Below are 20,834 nucleotides of genomic sequence, written 5' to 3' on the forward strand. Positions count from 1 at the left end.
TGGATGCCATAGAATAAGAAGAAATGTAATGCTTCTAACTTCACATCTAAATATATAACCGCGTTTATGCATTATTTTATTCAAAAAACATAAATTAATATCTTATTTAGTGAACCCTTTGTGCGATTTAATATTTTCAGTTTTTAAAAGTAATATTGAATTAACCCGTTTTAGTGAAGCTTTGCAGTAATGGATACCTTTTCCTCGAAAAAGCCAAAAAATGAAGGTAAATATTATATAATGCTGTTTATTATGATTCTGTAATTTTATATGCACATCTACGTAAAGTTATACTATTTCCAAACTGAAATTTATAAGAATATATGCATATTATGTTTATAGTTTATAAAAATAAATTTGTTATTATTTATATTGCTAAATGTCAAAATTTGACAGGTGATAGAAAATTTTTATTTTGAGGTTAAGTAACTTTTGTCAGTGTTTTTGTCCCATGTGGTTGATTGTATTCTTAAATTAAGAAAAGTTCAACAATATAATAATGATTCGAAGGCAGGCCCGTTTAAGAAGAGAATATTTATATAGAAAAACGATTGAAGATAGACAAAAGTCGATTCAGGATAAAAAAGACAGGATACAAAAGAGTCTTGATCAACACACCACCATTCACGGTGATCTACAAAAGAAAGCCCTTCACTACGCCAAGAAAATAGAATGGGAAGATTCAGGACCACAAGCTGCAGCTCTTCTTGGGGGTGAAAGTGGTGGAGCTGTAGCCAATTCACAGGACGACGAATATAGATATGCAGGTGTGGAAGACCCAAAAATTGTAATTACTACTTCAAGAGATCCCAGTTCAAGATTGAAAATGTTTGCAAAAGAACTTCGACTAATATTTCCTAATGCCCAAAGAATGAATCGTGGTAATTACGAAATGAAACAGTTGATTCAGGCGTGTAGAGCTAATGACGTTACAGACTTTATTGTAGTCCATGAACATAGGGGTGTACCTGATAGTCTAGTTATTTGCCATTTACCTTATGGTCCCACAGCTTACTTTAATATGTCAGATGTGGTAATGAGGCATGATATACCTGATCTTGGAACTGTGTCTGAACAGTATCCACATCTGATATTTCATAACTTTAAGACGAAATTAGCAGAAAGGACAGGAAATGTTTTGAAGTATTTATTCCCTGTGCCAAAGGAGGATTCTAAGAGAGTTATAACTTTCGCTAACCATGATGATTATATCAGTTTTAGACATCACACTTACAAAACTGTGGATAGACAGGTAAGCTTTCCTTTATTTTAACAATTAAGTAATAGGCAAAAGTGGAAGTGGGTAGAAAGTTACTACTACATATTGGTTTATACCATTTTCCGCTGTTTTCTGACTCCCAATCACCACTTCATCTAGTTCCACACATCCTTTTCCATGTGCATTCTCTTAGCTCTTTGTCTATTCCTTCTATCCAACTTGTTCTCAGTCTACCTTGTTTTCTCTTTCCTTTTGGTTCCTGTTTTAGTTATTCCTTTGGTATTTGTTTTTCGATGTCTTTTGTGATTGTTCATTTGATTCTCATTATTTCTGGTGAGTTCATTGGTAATCCTTTCCTTTCTAGGTCTTTCTGCTGGTCTTTTCCAAGAATCCATTTCTGTTGCTCTCAGCATTCCAGTGTTCTTTCGTAAGAAGCTGTACCTCACAGCTATAGAGAGTGATACTTGTCACTGTAGTCTCATATATTATCCTCTTTTTGTTTTCTTTGCTGATGGATTTGTCTCATAAAATAATGTTGTAAGGCTTTGTCGAAGGGTCCATCATTTGAAATATTGATACCTAGCTAGATATTTAGTCTTAGACTAAAGCCACTATTAATTGATCATCTGCAAAGTTAAGCTTATATACCATAATGTTGATGAGTGGTATTCCCATTATTCTACATTTTTGTTTCCATCTTTTTAAAGCAGTTGTGAGGTATATTTTAAATAAAGTATGGAACAGGCAAGATCTTTGCTTCAATCCCATTGATAATACAAATCCTGTTGTGCTTATTTGTGTCCCTGTTGTTATTTTTGTTAGGGGTTGACTCTATTACTCCTCCACTATTTGCGTATACAGGGTGGTGAATCGTAAAGCAGGCCATAGGAAACTCAATGTAAAATTCTAAACTGGTAAATTCCTGCTTTCCTAATTATTTTACATCAAAAGTCATGAGATAATATTTGTAGAGGATTGAAATCTGTATTAAAAACAAAAGTTAAAATTGTTCTATGATTTAAGGTACTAGTACACTTTAGAAGACCAAAAATGAGCATTTTTTCAAGATTTTTTTTCTCAGAACATTTATTAGAAATGAACATAAAACTTTTTACATATTAATATCTAACTCTTAGAGAATACAAAAAGTATATCTTTTTTCATTTATGCACATACACTAATATTGTAGAGGGCGCCAAAGTCGAGGCCTCGAAAAAAAGTAGTTCCGATGGCGGACAGTTAATCTCAGGATTGGGATCTCTGAAACAAAAGAATCGTACGGTATTTGAGAAAGGAAGGTTTCTTACGTGACAATTTACCACCGTTAGTGAAAAATTCCGTAAAACAAAGATTTTACGGAAACTCAAAAAATTTTTGTGAAAAAATCGCCCGTTTTCGTTCAGTTTTTCATAGTTAAAAAATATTTGTTTTTTATTTTTTGGTCAAATTGTGGTAAATTGTCACGTAAGAAACCTTCCTTTTTTAAATCCAGTACGATTTTTTTGTTTCAGATATCCCAATCCTGAGATTAACTGTCCGCCATCAATTTTCGAGGCCTCGACTTTTGCGGCCTCTACAATATTAGCGTACGTGCGTAAATGAAACAAGATATATTTTTTGTATTCTCTAAGGGTTAGATATTAATATGTAAAAAGTTTTATGTTCATTTTTAATAAAGGTTCTGAGAAAAAAATTCTTGAAAAAAATGATTATTTTCGGTCTTCTAAAGTGTACTAGTACCTTAAACACATTACAAAATTTTGAAAAATATGATACATTTGCCACAGTAGGTATGTGTGTAAAATTAGGCCCACGTTACTATTTAACTAACAGTGCGCACAGTATTGATTGAATAAAACATCTTTATTATTAATACTTTCTCCTCAACTGAAGGTATCATCAACTTTATTATTTTTTAAACAATAAACGATAAAATAAAAATTTTGACAGTTCAAATATTGTTAATATAATAACTTCATTGTGACCAAACGCAACCGTTACACATCATGACATTGTGTGTGGCCTAACTTTGGCGTCATAGTCTAATAAATTTATTGCATTTTTACAAAATTTTGGAATATGTTGAATTCGTAGAACAATTTTAACAGTTGTTTTCAATACAGATTTAAATCCTCTACAAATAGTTTCTTACGTGTTTTGATGTAAAATAGTTAGGGAAGCAGGAATTCAACAGTTTAAAATTTTACATTGAATTTCCTATGGCCCGTTTTCCAATTCACTACCCGGTATAATATTGTAACTTAAAAGATTAAAATTATAAATTCAATACTAAAATCACCATAAAGATGCACTAGAAATAAACAAACCAAGACATGTTGGATGTTACGAGGAGCACTCCCGAATTATGATTTACAATGTATAAGATTTGTAAATCATGATTTGGGATTTACAATTTATATAGGTACATTGTAAATCATAATTTGGAAGTGCTCCTTGTAACATTCAATGTGTCTTGGTTTGTTTATTTCTAGTGCATCTTTATTGTGATTTTACTATAGATAAATCTAAAATAATATTATTAAATAAACTATCTTTTCTAGCTTGAACTAAGTGAAATAGGACCTCGATTCCAATTAAGGCTTTATGAGATTAAATTAGGAACATTGGATACTATTGACTCTGCTGATACAGAATGGGCTCTAAGGCCCTATATGAATACCACAGTTAAAAGGCGGTTCTTTAGTGATGAAGATGGTTGGAAACAAGATGATGATGTAGAATAAGATGCTTTAACTTTTATTGTTTTTTATAAATAAATATTTTTTGATAACATCTGCTGTTTTTTCTAGGTTAATTTATTACAAAATAAATGTTTTGTATGAATTTGTTTTATAATTTTTGACAATAATACCATTTAGGCTTTGTCATATCATTGCTAAATGTATCTCAGAATGTCCCTAAATTTGTCATGGCTTCCTATATTTGAAATTATCACTTTTAATATTGCTAAGAAGAATTTACTATAAAAATTTTCATTTGTATATTGTTTACTTTTGGCAATAATCTATATATTGTTGCCTGCATGCAAGAGTATAATGTACTAGTGCATTTACAATTGTAGCATCTAAGACTGTACACTTCAGACTTGGTCTAACTGTACTGAATCAGTAACAACAGACAACAGTGCAGCTGTTTTTCTGATGCTTAATTGTGTTAATTTTTCAAAAGCTCTAGCTGTTTCTGCTGAACAAATTTTGCATTTTTAAATTCAAACACAGTTTGTATCTAATCGAGTTCTATTTTGAGCTAAGGCAACTCATTCCAAGACTTTCCTTGACCACTTATCTTGTCCATGATGGATCTTCTCCAATTTGTGCTAGGCAACCTTTTTTTTTCTCCTTGGGGATTCCATTCTAGAGCTTTCTGCAATACTGGAATCATTTTTTTGGAGTGTGTGACTGATCCAACCCAACTTTTTAGACTTTAATTAACTCTCGTCTCTGTTGTGCTCAGTCTGGTGTAGCAGATCTTCGTTTCTGATGATGTTAGGCCAGAAAAAAGCATTTGATCGGGTTAACCATGGGGTCCTATTACAAAAACTAAGAGCTTTGGGTATTGTGGATCCCCTTCTTCAGTGGATTTCAGAATTTATTAGCGGCCGTACGCAGGCAGTTAACTTAGGAAGTGTTACTTCGATTGAAATAACAGTTCCATCGGGCGTGCCGCAAGGCTCTCATTGTGGCCCTGTTTTGTTTTGCTTGTTTCTGGTTGATTTAGTAGAAAAAATTAAAAATTGTAGTGTTCTTATGTTTGCTGACGATGTAAAACTGTTTAGAAAAATTCAATCTTGGGATGATGCTGTTATACTACAGGAAGATCTTAAATCTTTTTATTATTGGTGCAGTTTAAACAGAATGTCACTTAATATAAACAAATGTCATAAAATGACGTTCTCGAGGAAAAGAAATCCAATTACATTCGTTTATTATATTAATAACTTGCCATTAGCCTCTAAAAATGAAGTATCAGATTTGGGAATCTGGTTAGACACCAAACTGTCATTCTCATGCCACATCAATCAAGTAATAAACAGGGCGATGAAAGTACTGGGATTTATCCAACGCACATCTGTAGACCTGTCTTTGTTCACATTTAGAAAATTTTATTGTGGTCTCGTTAGGCCTATTCTAGAGTTTGGATCAGTTGTATGGTCCTCATCATACAACTGTTACATTGAACATATTGAAAGAGTCCAAAATAAATTTTTGAGGGTAGCAGCTTATAAGAGTGGATACAGGAGAGAGGAATATGACTATCAGTGGGTAAGAGATAGTCTAAATTTACCAACACTTGAGTCAAGGAGGCCATTGTTAGATTTATGCTTCCTACACAAAGTTATTAATGCTTTCATAGATTGTCCTCAATTGATATCACTTTTTAGTCTTAAAGTTCCTAGTAGAAGCAACAGACAATCAGAAATCTTTTCAGTGCCATTTCAGCACACTAATTTTGGTATAAATGAACCGACTACACGATTGGTTCGGAGTGCTAATGACAAATGAGTGCCAAGACAAATGGATATTTTTGACTCCAAAATTGGTTTGTTCAAAAAACAACTAAGGGGTATCTTACAATAAGTTTGTTGTAGTTCTGTATTGTTCTTACAATATGTTTGTTTGTATTATTCTGATGTGTTTATTATTTTAATAATTTATTATTGTTGAGGTGTAACTTGTAAAAGTCTTGTTGTGTGTAAAACTTGTAAATGGATGCCGTAAATAAATAAATAAATAAATAAAATACGAACAATTCTTCGTAGACATTTATTAACAAAGACCTGCAGTTTGTCTGTAAGGGTTTTTGTCACTTTCCAGGTTTCATATCCATATAATAGAACAGGCATGACATTTGACGGATCTTTTTCTTTGTAGAGTATAGAGTACTGGTCAGACCTCCAAACAGGGATGAGCATGCTAGATGCTTGTTAAGCTTGTCATATTCTCGTACAAATGTCATCTTCTGTACCTCAGCTTTCTGTTATGGTTATGACACTTCCAAGATACGTAAAATTTTCCACATTTTCGATCTGCATGTTGTAAATAATAATAGATAGTATGTTTCTTGCAATTATTCTCATGGATTTAGTTTTCTTAATATTGATTTGAATGTGCAGGAATCAAGATCCATCACCAATAGCCTGTCATAACTGATATTCCTTAATTTAAATATTTACAAAGTTACCTATACGTGAGTAGAATTTCTGCTAATCAGTCTATTAAATCTGACTAAAGGACTGAAAATGTGTACTTCTGTTTCCCAGATTGTTACTTGCCTAATCTATTCCGTTGTTTCACGTGATTATATTATAACATAAAAACCAATACAGCATATTAATACTATTTTATCATGTTTATACAAAAATTATTGCTGTAGATCTTGAAGTAACAGGAATATCAAGGAGTGGAAGAGTCAGAAAAAAATCTTCAAAGTTGATGGACTTTGAATCGCCAGACGAAATAGAAAGAAATTTTAACAAAAAGTCACCAGTTGCACATAGAAAACAAGAACATTTTGAAGGTTTACCTAAGAAACAAAAATATGATGAGGTAAGATAATAGTAATATTCTGAAATATTAGTTACCTACCTACAAATATTTAGTTTACTTTCACCTAACATATCTCGCTTTGGATTGCAACTAGAAGATTTCTGAAAAAACGGATCTCTGTGTTTTTTCATGAGCTACAAAAATGTTTCTTACATTTTTTCGGTATATGCATAATTTTTAAGTTATTCGCAAAACACTGATCGAAAAGGTGTTATTTTTAAATGAAAATGGCAAATTTTCAATCATGAATAACTCAAAAAGTATCGAGTTTTCAAAAAAAACTTTACAGAACATTTTTTGCTTAGGATTACGTCTTCTACCGACCCTCGGGAAATTTTTTTGAATAAAAAATTTCTACTCTCGAGAAGGGATGGGAACCACCGCCAAAATTAAAGCATATTTTGAAATAGAGTAGACTTTGTTTCTTGAGCTATTCTCTACTTACTGTGAAAATATCAAGTACATTGTAGCATTAAGACAAAATTCAGAGCCAAATACTCTCATTGACTGAACTATTATTGATTTTGTACAATGAAATCACTAAAATTTCATGACACATAGTTCTAGAAGTTTAACAGTATTTATGTGTCATAAAATAATGCATATAATAGTCATAACAATTTAACAGTCTTCATGTGTTAATAATATAGATGTACCAGAAAGACGATCACTACGATATGGATGATAGTCACTCTGATACCAGTGATTACGAGCCGAATACAAACGCTACTGAATCCAGCATTGACGAATCGGTGGAATCTGATAGTGATTACGAAGATAATGAAGGTTTTAGAAGATTAGATGCGAATTCTTCAAAGAAGAAGCTGGTCATCAAAGATGGTAAAATAATCAAGCCAGACAAATTAAAAGGAAAGGACAAAGGTAAGATTTTAATTGATTGATTTATTTTGTATTTTTTGCATTTATATTTATCTTATGCATGTGCCTTGTCCGTTCCAAACGTTGGCAATTAACATGGCTATTCTCACTTTGTTTACGGCAGATTTAAATACTTCGGCAGATGACAATCCGAACCATTGCCGCAAGTTTTGGAGCCACGAGTGTATCTTCCTCCCTGGACCTCTTCTGCTGTCTATTTTTCCTTGGATAATTAGCTGAAGTACCGAATACGCATTCAGTGTTGCCACAGTTCATGTGCGACGCTCTTGAGAGAGCAATTAACAACTGGTGAAGACCGACAACCCTGTGCGTTTATTCCCCATTAGAAATGTATTGCCCTATCTTAGCCGTACTGCATTCTCAGTGTGAATTTCTCAATATTCCCTGGTATTCAGTTATTTCGTTATCTGTATAACAGTGACTGCGTTCACCAGATGCAAACACGTTCACAACTGTTTGCGCTTTGATTCTTAAACTTGTTGACAGCGAGCTGAACGGTTGGTTGTTTAGGTTAAAATTTGACATTTTGCTTGTTTGGTTTGAACGTAACCTAAAATAAATTTTCTCAATAAATAAGTTTTTGAAATTATTTTTTTTTATGAAGTAAAAGACAGACGTACTCTCAATCATTTATTGTAACTTCCGACGACCGGTTTCGCTCTCTAAAGTATGCAGATCATCTTCAGGTCAACGGTTACAAGTCACTAAATGCTACAAATAAAAAAACCGGAGTTAGAACAATGTCTGGTTGTTAAAGATGCTAAAGATCCATAAGATCAAGCCAATATTGAACAACATACATAAAAGTAACAATGTAGGTACATGAAACTGAGATATAAATTAAAGGGTGGAGAATTAGAGTAGAAAAGAAAAGAAAGGAATTAAAATTCAGTTGAAAGTAATTGATTGTACATAAATTGAGACTATGTTTGAATGATATAAGCAGTGAAGAATTATTAGATTATTTTTTTTATTAAAAGAAAAAAGAAAATGGATTTAATAGATAATAACGTAGCTGAATGTCTTCAGTAGCCGCCATTTTATATATAAAACCATTATAAATAATATTCTATAATATATACAATTTAAATTCCCGCCATATTTTTTCAATAGTCAACACGTTTGCAAAGTTCAGCATAAATATTTTATGCTTGCAAAAATGGCGGTCGTTTTCCAAACATGTTTGATGTCAAGCGCAAACTGATTGCCAACGTTTGCATCGGGTGAACGCGACCAGTGATTTTCCTGTAGCTTATTAGTATATAACTAACTCCAGATTTACGAGTCGATGATTTTAGAACGATTGTTTTCATTACCTAGTTCATGTTTGTGGTAGTAGTATTCACGTACTTTGGTGAAGACTAGTTTTTTTACATATTCATTAACTGTCAGATTTTAGACATGTCCAGCCTAAGCGTCTCCTCCAGGTCTTATTTGGTCTTCCTCTCCTACATCTGGTCCTTAGTTTCATTGGAATCACTCTGTCATAGAATACACTATTCGCTTCCTTCCACTTCATCCATCCCACCCTAACCCTATTGAATGCATCTCCATATATTTCCCCGTTACTCTGTAATACCAATGCTAGGTACTTAAAACTATTACTTTTTACAATAATTTCACCATCCAAAGTTATCATTTTATTTGTACTCCATTATCATCCGGCCTCAAACATCCACTGCTGAACATAGGCCTCCTCCTCGTGTTTCCAACCCAGTCTATCTTGCGCCGCTCTCATCCAGTTATTATTTAGTCTTCTTAATTCGTCAGTCAATCGTGTAAGTGGTCTACCGACGTTTCTCTTGTCTTTCCTTGGTCTCCACTGCAATAGCCTCGTTGTCCATCGCCCATCTGTCATTCTAGCTATGTGTGCGGCTATCCTTTCGATGACGTCAGTCACCTAGGTTCTTTTCCTGATCTCTGTTCAATTTTCACATGTCAAAAATATTATATTTTTTACTGTGTTAAATCTGTAATACAACCCTTGACTTTAAATAAATCTCAAGCCAACCCTGTTCAATATCACCTAGTTCATCCCCTCCTAATTCCATCCCTTCTGGTACATCTCATCAATCTCTTTGCCTAGCGGCCACCCAAGATAGTCAATAACCGTTAAAACCGATACGAACAATCAAAAGTCGTGCACGAACAGTTAACTCGCGAGCGACGCCATACACGATTTAGCAGTCAAAGCGCGAGGAACGTGGAACGGGAACAGTCAATGCGGGTGTGACCGGCTTTAGTGCTTGGGACAAGGTTTCCCAGTTTGGTAAGACTTTTTATCTACATATGAATATTGTCTGTATAAAAACCTTACATCGCTGGTACCTATGATTAATGTGATTTCTAATACATTTTCAGTGAAAATAATAACTCTTTGGGAAGTGTTGGCGATACAATTTTTTTTATATGCGTGTCTGCGAAGATTATAACTGCCAAAATATTTATGACGAAAAGATTTAGTTCTTAATAGATGCCGACGAAAACAATTATTCCCCTTTCTGTTCTCGCGACAAAAATAATTCCTGGAAGATTTACAGAGAAGAAATCATTTTTCAATAAGGGACCACAAAAAAAAAATAATTTTGTTAATGTACCGGCGAATACTATAATCCTCAAAAGGATGTGGGGAAAACAATGAATTCTCTACAGATATCTGCGAAAAAAATTATTGCTATTTACGTGCCCAAGAAGGTTATAAATTTAAAAATATTTGTGACGAAAAGAATTATTTTTATACCAGGAACAACAAAAAATATTTATTTTTATCTGTACATCCACGAAGATCATAACTCCCAAAATATTCATGACGAAAACATCTAGTTCTTAATAGATGACGACGAATATAATTATTTACGTTTCTGTTCTTGCGGAAATAGCTATTTGTATAACAAGGGAGGAAAGTGCTACTTTTCCTCCCGAGAATGAAGTTTACTGCCCGACGCGTAGCGGAGGGCAGTAATCATTCAAGGGAGGAAAAGGCACTTTACTCCCATGTTATACATATGGTTTTTCCACCTTCCTCAAATAACAAGTCATTTTTTATTTTTACTTAATTTATTTATGTAACTAACCAACAAAATTTATTAGAACTAAAACTAGCAAGTAGGTACAATATAACTGTCAACTGTCAAATATAAGTCAAATTATTAATGTAAACATTGTTAAATCAAAATAACAATTTACTGTTTTTTACCATTCTGCAAAATAATTCTGTTTTATAAATAAACGTTAAATGTATAGATACTTACGTAATAGAAAATAGATATTGTACAGGGCGTCAATAAGTTATATTTCATGAATGACGTCACTTTTACTTTTCCTCCCTAGGGAGGAAAAATATTTTCCTCCCTAGGGAGGAAAAGTACAACTTTGCTCCCTACAATCAGGTCCGGAAAAGTATACTTTCGGTAGAGGTAGGTGGAAAAAATAATTCCTCGAAGATTTACATTAAACAAAAATTTTTTCCACCTACCTCTACCGAAAGTATACTTTTCCGGACCTGATTGTAGGGAGCAAAGTTGTACTTTTCCTCCCTAGGGAGGAAAAGTAAAAGTGACGTCATGGTATTTCATTCATGAAATATAACTTATTGACGCCCTGTACAATATCTATTTTCTATTACGTAAGTATCTATACATTTTAACGTTTATTTAAAAACACTCTGTATTTTGCAGAATAATAAAAAACAGTAAATTTTTATTCTGATTTAACAATGTTTACATTAATAATTTGACTTATATTTGACAGTTGACAGTTATATTGTACCTACTTGTTAGTTTTAGTTCTAATAAATTTTGTTGGTTAGTTACATAAATAAATTAAGTAAAAATGAAAAAATTACTTGTTATTTGAGAAAGGTGGAAAAACCATATGTATAACATGGGAGTAAAGTGCCTTTTCCTCCCTTGAATGATTACTGCCCTCCGCTACGCGTCGGGCAGTAAACTTCATTCTCGGGAGGAAAGTAGCACTTTCCTCCCTTGTTATACAAATAGCTATTCCAGTAGGGTAGTTACGAAAATAAAATTTGTCGTCGCTTATTTAGGATTATTCTTTTCGCCGCGCATTATTAGGATTCATAATCTTCGGAAACATTGAAATACAAATGATTTTTTTTGCTGTCATTCATCGAAGAGTAATTATTTTGGCCAAAAAATTTTTACTAATATTAATTTTCGTGGAAACATAATCAAAAATAATTCTTTTGACAGGTTATTATTGTTAACTTTTTCTTATCACCGCACCGTATTAGAAGTTATGGTCTTCGAAAGTATAGAACAGAAAAAATATTTTTTGCTCTCATTCATTCAGGATCATACTTTTCACCGCGCATTATTAGGAGTTAAAATCTTCATGAATACAGAATTAAAAATAATTTTTTTCAATGTTATTGATCGAAGAATAATTATTTTCAATAAAAACTTTTTAGTAATTATAATTTTCGTGGACCCACAAACAGAAATGATGTTTTTTGCTGATACTCCTCAAAAAATCATTTTTTTCGCTAACACTTTATTAAGGATTATAATTTTCACGATCATATAATCGAAAATAATATTTTTCGCGGCGTTTATTGAAAGTTATAATCTTAACGGCATTTTTCGGAGATACACTTTTCGTAGGCGGCGGCGATATATTCCCACTTGAACCTAGCAATCCTTATTAACTACAGTCCACATTATACCCTATGAGATTATATTTATAATCTCACATATGTACTAGCTTTATCGTACAATCTCTTCGTTTTTTTTATTTTGTGTCACAGAGTTAGCGCTGTTTCACATTATAAGAATTTTGATCGTGCGATGGTTAAAATCTACATAGTGGCTCAATCTTTCTCCTTTTACTGCTTGAAACGTTCGGTGAGAGGAGAAATATTCCTCGAGCCTCTATGTAAAGTTCAACCATCGTACGGTCAAAATTCTTATAATGTGAAACAGCCGTTATTCCTAACGTGGATCGTTCCAGTTTTCTCTGTGCGACTCTCTGTTTGGTAGATAAAGCTTTTGTTAAGGTTTTGTCTTGTTTGTCCTACTACCTTTTTCCTCAAGAGCATGTCTCCACTGTTCCAGTTTTTGGAAATTTGGTAAATGATGAATGAACTTGAAAAAATGACTCATACTTTTGAACAGCTTAGAAAAGAAGAAAAATATAAGATATTTTTTTTATGTAATTATGTTTATTTACAATCTACATCATTAAAAAAATATTAAGTAAATTTGTTCCATGTTTTTGGGCATGAAGAAGAGACTTCCAATGATGTTTTATCTTATTCTATTTATGTTTAAGTTTTAAAATAGGTCCTGAGGCCAGGTTCTATCGAGTTTCCTTGTGGCAGGGCCATTATGGAATAATTCCCTTACTAACTCATTTTCATGGTGAACGATACGCTCATTTTGTGACTCCGTGGCTCAATGGATTTCTTCTCTGATGAAAGGTATATTTAAGTCTTCGTGAATTGTTTGATTAGTTACGTACCATGGTGCATCCACTATTGATCTTAGAACTTTAGACTGAAATCTTTGGATGATATTCAGTGATGTTGACTTTACACAGCCCCATAGGTGTAGTCCGTAGTACCAAATAGGTTTGAGTATTGCTTTGTACAGAAGAATTTTGTTTTGGATGTTTTGATCTGCGCCCAAGTAGCCAATACATTTGCCGGAATTTCAAGTCTAGCTCTCTTCTTTTGGTCTGGATATGTTTCTTCCAAGTAAGACGTTGGTCAAGATGGAGGCCAAGGTATTTAGCGTCTGTTACTGTTGGTATTCGTACATTTTCCATTCTTACAGGTGGGCATGTGTTGTGTTGTGGCGGTTGGTAAATGTTATTTGAGATGATTTTGTTTTGTTTACTTTTGTTCGCCATTTTGTGTACCATTCACTGAGTATGTCCAGATGGTGTTGCCGGTCTTGTGAGGCTTGTATGGGATCTTCATTTACTGCTAGTATTGCTACGTCAATATATAATAATTAAATTATCTTTTTTATAGACACATTTTCAAATTTTCAAAAGTCACTAGCATCATCGAAGACTCCCACGAAAACTTTCAGTAAGAAGACAGTGCCAAACAAGACTCCTCCTGGTCCTTTACAGCCTTTCCAGCTTGGATTACCGAACTATGAAAATATCAACGTTTCACCACCTAGTCCTCGAGGGAAGGATTCGCCATTTAAAGTAAACGGTATCAAGCCTATAGACGTTGCTGCCCATTTAAAGCTTCTAGGCGAAAGTTTGACGATTATAGGAGAGCGTCTCAAGGAGCATGAGGTAAACTCTTTTTTGTCCAAATTATATAATTTTATAAACAAATCTTCTCTTAACTCACTTCTTCTTCAGTTTATACCTATACACCTATACCCTATACCTATACCTAATATACCTATCAGCATTAAAGCTACCCCACCCTAACATAACAAGATGTGTGCTTCCAAAGAAATGCCGCCCCAAACCATTATACTTCCACCAACAAACTGTGATCTAAGAGAGAAGCAACGTTGGACATAGCGTCCTCCAGGCCTTCACCATACTATTTGGCGACCATTAGATGAATATCTCGTAAAACGAGACTTTAAACAGTACAACGACGGCCCTGTTAGCGCTTGCCATCTCTTTGTGTGCACGCATTTCCACCAAGAACCTTCCACTACCGTCGATGCGCGCTAGAGATTGTACAAAACAGTTTATATAAGTTTATAAACAAATCTCCTTCTTAACTCGCTTCTTTTTTAATTTACTAATTGTTCAGAGATTCACCGATTACTAATAATAATAGTCTCCCGTTTTATACCACTGACAAGCTACTCATTTTATTCAGGCTGAGTCGACGTTTTTAAAAATGTCTAGATGTTCTTGCCGGCGCTAGGATTTGAACCCCGGTCTACCTGCATGGCAGTCAGGCATACTACCGCCTGCGCTACTCCGGCCCTTTCACTAATTACTAATTTCACACAAGTCTGTTACAATATTACAGTATACGGCAAAATAAACAGTACTGAAATGTTTTTGATTATTTATATATCTAGTATATATGATATAGCCATGCAAACATTACTCACGACGACGCACGTTCCCGATAAAACAGATGTTAAAGATACCCTTTGGCCAGCGGCGGATTTATGGGGAGGGAAAATGAGGAAATTTTCCCTCCTAACAAGGTCCCAAATTAAAGAAAAAAAAGAGTGTGTTTGTACTTTGTACGCTCGTAAGAAGTTATACTTCTATTGTATGATTTCAACGAAATTGATATATGTACTTTAAACAGTTTATTTATATTTCATTTAAATATTAAACTAACTTTAATACTTATTACTTTGCAAAAATTTTTATTAAAACAATAACAAAAATTAAAAAAATAAAAGAATAAAACACACACAAACATTGAAAAATGCCACATAAATGATTTCTTAACAATAATTGTTGGCAACAATTTTAACTAAATACACATTTTCTGGAAAAAAATTATATAACAAATATACTTAAAATCATAAAATGTATAAAAAAAAATAAAAAAATAAAAACTTGCATTGGGGATTAAACCCGCAAATGTTAGGTTGCTTAGATTTGTAATTGAAGCCTCGGCTCATTTATCCAATTACACATACCTTTCATGTTGGAAGATAGGCCAACTGAACGTTTTACTGTTTGATAGTTCTGAATTTAATCAAATTAGTTTGATTTTTGTGGAATTAAAATACAACAAAACATAGAGTAAGAAAACAATATATTAGATGAAGATTGGTAGAAATTTTGTTGGTAATCCAATTATGTAAATCAAAGCATTACCTACTAGATAGGTACATACATTCTACAAATAGGTAAGTACCTATGTAATTTTTTATTACAATACTGAAACATTCACAATTAGGTACGTACCTGTTGCTTTTAAAAACTATTTAAAAAGTCACTACAATTATAAGTCAAAACGGCAAACAGGTGTATGTTTTCAAAAAACTTTTGATAGTGTGTAAAAAATATATTTTATATCAGCTAAGTACTTTCAACACATAACGTGCCATCATCAGAGCTTCCTAAAAGGACATATTTAAGATAAGATTTTTTTTATATAAAAAATGAGTGAAAAACTTACGTCCTTTTAAAATACCTTCATAGAAGAGCAATTGCTTAACAACACAACAATAAACATGAATACTGGGCAAAAGCCACAGATATAGGGTATAATAACCCTTTACAGTGAATAGAATTACATCTAAATTCTTTTATTAATTTATAAAGACAACATGGCTGAGTCAGACCATTTTGAGCCCACGTGAACAGCAGATCAGCTGAGGAAGACTGTCATTCATTAAAATGGTAAAGAAGGAACTACAATCTTATGCGACCTCTATATTTATAAATATTAATTAAAAAATTGAAAATGACTAAAAAGCCATGTATAGGTTAAATGAATTTAAAGTTAAGATACTAAATTTTAAAGTTAAATTTTCAAAAGATTACTATTATTACTATTGAAGTGAAATGTTAACGTGTATATTATAAGTTATCAAAATTCTCCCAAAAACAAAACTGTTATAGTTCGACCAAGTGTAGAAGAAGTTAGATGAAATCATACCTAGGAGAAATATCATTTGACAAGCTCAGAGTTCGAAAGCTGTTATTTAAAAAAATTTAAAAAAATTTAAATCGTTAATTTTAAATCGTATTGATTAATTCAGACAAATAACAAATATTTATTTGTTTAAAAATATGTAAAAAATGAACGAAAACTCAAGAATACCTAAAAGTAATGTTCAAAAAACTTTCCTAAATTGTTGGGTATACTGTATACTAAACCAAAATTATTTATATATTAATTATTTAATATTATTTATTTTAATAGTAATTCATTATTTACGAATTTAGAAGTGTGTACAAGTCTGTACACATTTTGACCTATTTAGAAGTGTGTACAAGTCTTACAGTCTTTTCCAATTCACTACAATTATAAACTTGCTTTTTTTTCTGTGTCCTCACAACAATAAAAACTAATATACACAACATTTGTTTACCCAAACGATTGACGTATTAATAAAATAGCAGACATATTGAACAATTGTTGGCAGGCCATTGTAATTACCCAATCAGAGCACGTATAATGTTTCAGCTGCGCCCAGGACCAGGACTTTTGATGAATTCGCGCACATATAAATTTACTCACAACGCGCCTAAAGAAGTATAACTGCAAAAAATTTTTCAAACATAAAAATATATTAGCTGACATGAAACCGAAACCACAGAAAGACAAATTCAACCTAATAAACACGCTAGTTATGAAAATTACGGGAACTTAATGCCTATAAGTTATTATTTATGTGTTTGATGTAATCTAAGTTTATCTTTTTTATGTCTTTTGGTTGGTTTTTTATTGGAAGTTCCCCCCTAAGGCAAATTTCCCCTCCCAAGGAAAATTTCTAGATCCGCCACTGCCTCTGACACGAAAAAATCTTTAATTATATTTCACAATTCCGAAATATTAGACGGTGGATCTGTCTGACTCATTCAACATTCCCCATAGTATGCATTTGGTGGCGTTAGTTCTGGTGAGTGGCAACTCCCAAAATGATCGCGCAGTAATCGAAGAGACTCCCTGGTAGTGTGACAGTTTGTCCAGTCTTGCTCAAACTGTTGTTAATTTTAAGCTTGGTCCGTTTTCGTGACCTTTTCTGTATGACCGAAAATAGTACTCCAACATAAAAATTTTTTCTGCAAAACTGAGAACCATTCTTAAGCATCTAACATTATCACGACATTCAGATACGTTATAACGACTTTCGGAAATCACTCAGTACGTTTCGACGCCTGACACATACAAATTTTATGCATACGAATTTTAGTACTATTTATTTTGCCGCATATCGTATGTATTATTTGTTACATTGTTTTAAAATATTAAAAATGATTGATTTACTTGCTTTTAGGGACAAATTGCTGTATCAGGAAGTTTATCAGTGCTCTTGGATTCGCTTTTGTGCGCATTGGGACCTTTACTCTGTCTCACACAACAGATTCCCGAGCTGCAGGAAAATTGTTGTACTCCAGAAGAGTTAATGAGCACTCTCGACAATGTGGCGTTTATCATGCCGGGACTTTAGTGGGACGTTAAATAGTTTTGATACACTTAAGGTTGTACAGTTTATTGGTAATATTAGAAATATATGTTTATATACTTCCTTCTCCTTTTGGACAAATAAGAAAGCAATACTGGTTAACTTACGCAAGGTGTACAAAAAATAAAATCAATTTACTGATTCGTTAATCCATTCTGATTTAAACATGTTTAAAATGAGCGACTGTACTAAAATTATCAATTAAGATTAAAATGTAACAAAAAAAATCATGATATAGCTATTAATACATATGTAGTTGTTCCATTTGATTCATTTTCAAACAAGTTAGATCAAAACATTAAGTGAAACTTACGTCGATTTATACGTACATTTATATGTACTGTCAATGTAATAATTAGGAAATGGCCATTATCGGTGGACGTATTTTTAGAAAGTTATATTGTACATTTATACTTAACTATGTTATAATATATTTAACACAATTTATAACTTTATAAAATAAACACAATATAAGTTATAAATTCCAATAAAAACAACAAATGCGCTAAGGTCACTGTCACTGAAAATGATAAACGTTAAAATTCATAGTAAACAAGGTATTGTTTATCCTTCTTTAACGTATTGTGGTTTCTATGGACAAGCGGCTTAATTTTGCGATACTAGTTTCCGTGAGTAACAAATCAAATTGACCATGTGCTGATAGACAAAAGACAATAAAGGACAAACAAACTGGACCTGGAAAAACTGAAGATCCAGGAATGTAAAGAGAAGTTCGAACAAGAAGTCGTAAATGAGTTAAGGACGCTACAACTGCACTCCATAGAGGGCAAATGAAGTAATATCAAAACAGCAGTACTGACAGCAGCAGCGTCCACCCTGGGAAACAAGAAAAAGGAGAGAAGAGGAGCATGGTTTGATGACGAGTGCAGACAAGCAATAGAGGAAAGAAATGAAGCACACAAAATTTACATAACAAGAAGAACACGGGAAAGACGAACATTATTTGAAGTCGCAAGACGAAAAGCAGACAAGATATGTAGAAAGAAAAAGAGAGCCTATGAAAATAGACAAATAGAAAAAATGGAAGAAAATTTCAAAAACAACGAAGTTAGAGGGGCTTACGAATACCTAAAAAAGATAAGAAGTGGGTATAAACCTCAAACAAGTCTATGTAAAGATGAAAGTGGGCAAATAATCAGTGGCCAACAGAAAGTCACAGAAACCTGGAAGCATTATTTTCAGACACAAGATACGTTACTTGGGGCACATCGAGAGAATGGGAAGTAAACGAATGCCAAAAATTGTACTCTCACGAAGACCAATACAAAAGAGGAGGAAAGGCAGGCCAAGGAAAAGATGAAAGGACAGTGTGTATGAAGACTTGAAGAAAAGTAACTTTGAGAGATATAAAGAACTAGCATTGGACAGGAGGAGATGGAGAGAGGTGGTGAAGGAGTGTATAAAAAGACTGAAGTGTAATTAAATAAAATGTATAAGTTTTATAAGGTATGTAAGTTATATTAAGTTATTTATTATATTATTTATGTAATCAGAAATGTAAACATTTTAGCCCTAGGCCTACAAGGCCTGTTGCGCTTAATAAATAAAATAAACTTGGAACACAAGTAGACATGGAAGATGAAATGGGTATGAACTACGTAGAAGAGAATGAAGTAGGTAATGGAGTAGACGCTCCAACTATAGAGGAAGTTCTCGAAGCTATTAAGGCCCAGAAAAACAATAAAGCTCCGGGAGTTGACAGAATACCAGCAGAACTGTATAAGGTATGTGGCGACCACCTAGCAAGTCACATCCACGCGCACATCAAAGGCATATGGCAAGAAGAGAAAATACCCGACGACTGGAAGAAAAGTATAGTATGCCCGATCTAAAAAAAAGGAGACAAACTCCAGTGCAAAAACTACCGTGGAATCTCTCTACTATGTACAGCATATAAAGCCCTCATGTATATTAGCGGCTCCAACCACTAGCAGAAAATATTATTGGAGAGTATCAGACGGGCTTCCGACGGGGAAGATCGACACTGGATCAAATATTTACAATCAAACAGATCTTGACCAAATCATGGGAACACGATATTGATGTTCACAACGTGTTTGTAGACTTCAAACAGGCATACGACTCAGTCAAAAGGAACAAACTATACTATATATTGGTTGAATTGGCAATACCACACAAGCTAATACGACTCATTAAAGCCACAATGGATGAAACTCAGGCATGTGTACGAATACAAAACCACCGGACAGACTTTTCAAAATTTCGCAGGGAGATGGACTTGCTCAACATTGTTTAACCTGGCACTGGAGTATGCGGTTAGGCAAATGCAAACTGGACGAGAAAACCTATTGACCTTCAGAACGGTTCAACTGGCCACTTATGCCGATGATATTAATATTATGAGTAGAACATCAACAGGAGCACAGGAAACATACGCAGAGTTAAAAACACAAACAAAATTGCTAGGTCTGGAAATTAACACAGAAAAAAACAAAAATAATTACTCAGACGAGAAGAAATATAGTCCCACAAAACATTATGCATGAAAATGATGAAAAGAGAATAACGCAGGCAAACAGAGCTTATTTTGCCCTCTCCCATATATTTCGGTCCAAAAGTGTCCACCGAAATACAAAGATGAGAATCTATAAAACTTTAATTCGACCAATTGGCTGTGAGTTTTGACGGTAGCGCTCTCTCGCGGTTTGAAACTTGTACTATTCTGATAAAATTGGTGTATGTGAAATATACAAAACGAGAAAAATAGATATTTATCTAGAAAAACACAAATTATGAAATGAAATATTATTGTAACCTGATAACTGAAGGAATACACAGAATTAATAGTAAAAAAAATTATGTTTTTATTTTTATTTTACTCATTATAATTTTAATATTTAATATATAAATTCGTGCGACTGGATTACTGCTTACGCAAGAGGCCATTGAGAAAAAGAAGAAGTTCATGTGAAATTTAGAGGTTATCTCTGTTTTTATTGGCTGTGAGTTTCGTCGGTAGCGCTCTCTCGCGGTTTGAAACTTATACTTTTCTGATAA

The 20,834-nt window shown here is 33.3% G+C and overlaps 2 protein-coding genes across 2 annotated transcripts; both read left to right on the forward strand.

Annotated features, from left to right (window-relative positions):
* Nucleotides 1-27: 27 nt before the first annotated feature.
* On the forward strand, nt 28-17,944 carry LOC114326497 (HMG box-containing protein 4). The gene is made up of 5 exons (XM_028274891.2): nt 28-226; nt 6,614-6,786; nt 7,437-7,668; nt 13,682-13,959; nt 17,607-17,944. Exons 1-5 carry the CDS (start codon nt 190-192, stop codon nt 17,778-17,780), a joined length of 894 nt encoding a protein of 297 aa, XP_028130692.1. The 5' UTR covers nt 28-189; the 3' UTR covers nt 17,781-17,944.
* LOC114326496 (U3 small nucleolar ribonucleoprotein protein IMP4) lies at nt 411-4,012 on the forward strand. Its single transcript, XM_028274890.2, has 2 exons — nt 411-1,252; nt 3,781-4,012. The coding sequence occupies exons 1-2, from the start codon at nt 500-502 to the stop codon at nt 3,961-3,963; spliced, it is 936 nt and encodes a 311-aa protein (XP_028130691.2). The 5' UTR covers nt 411-499; the 3' UTR covers nt 3,964-4,012.
* Nucleotides 17,945-20,834: the final 2,890 nt, after the last annotated feature.

Source organism: Diabrotica virgifera, chromosome 2 (assembly GCF_917563875.1).
Source record: "Diabrotica virgifera virgifera chromosome 2, PGI_DIABVI_V3a".
NCBI lineage: Eukaryota > Metazoa > Arthropoda > Insecta > Coleoptera > Chrysomelidae > Diabrotica > Diabrotica virgifera.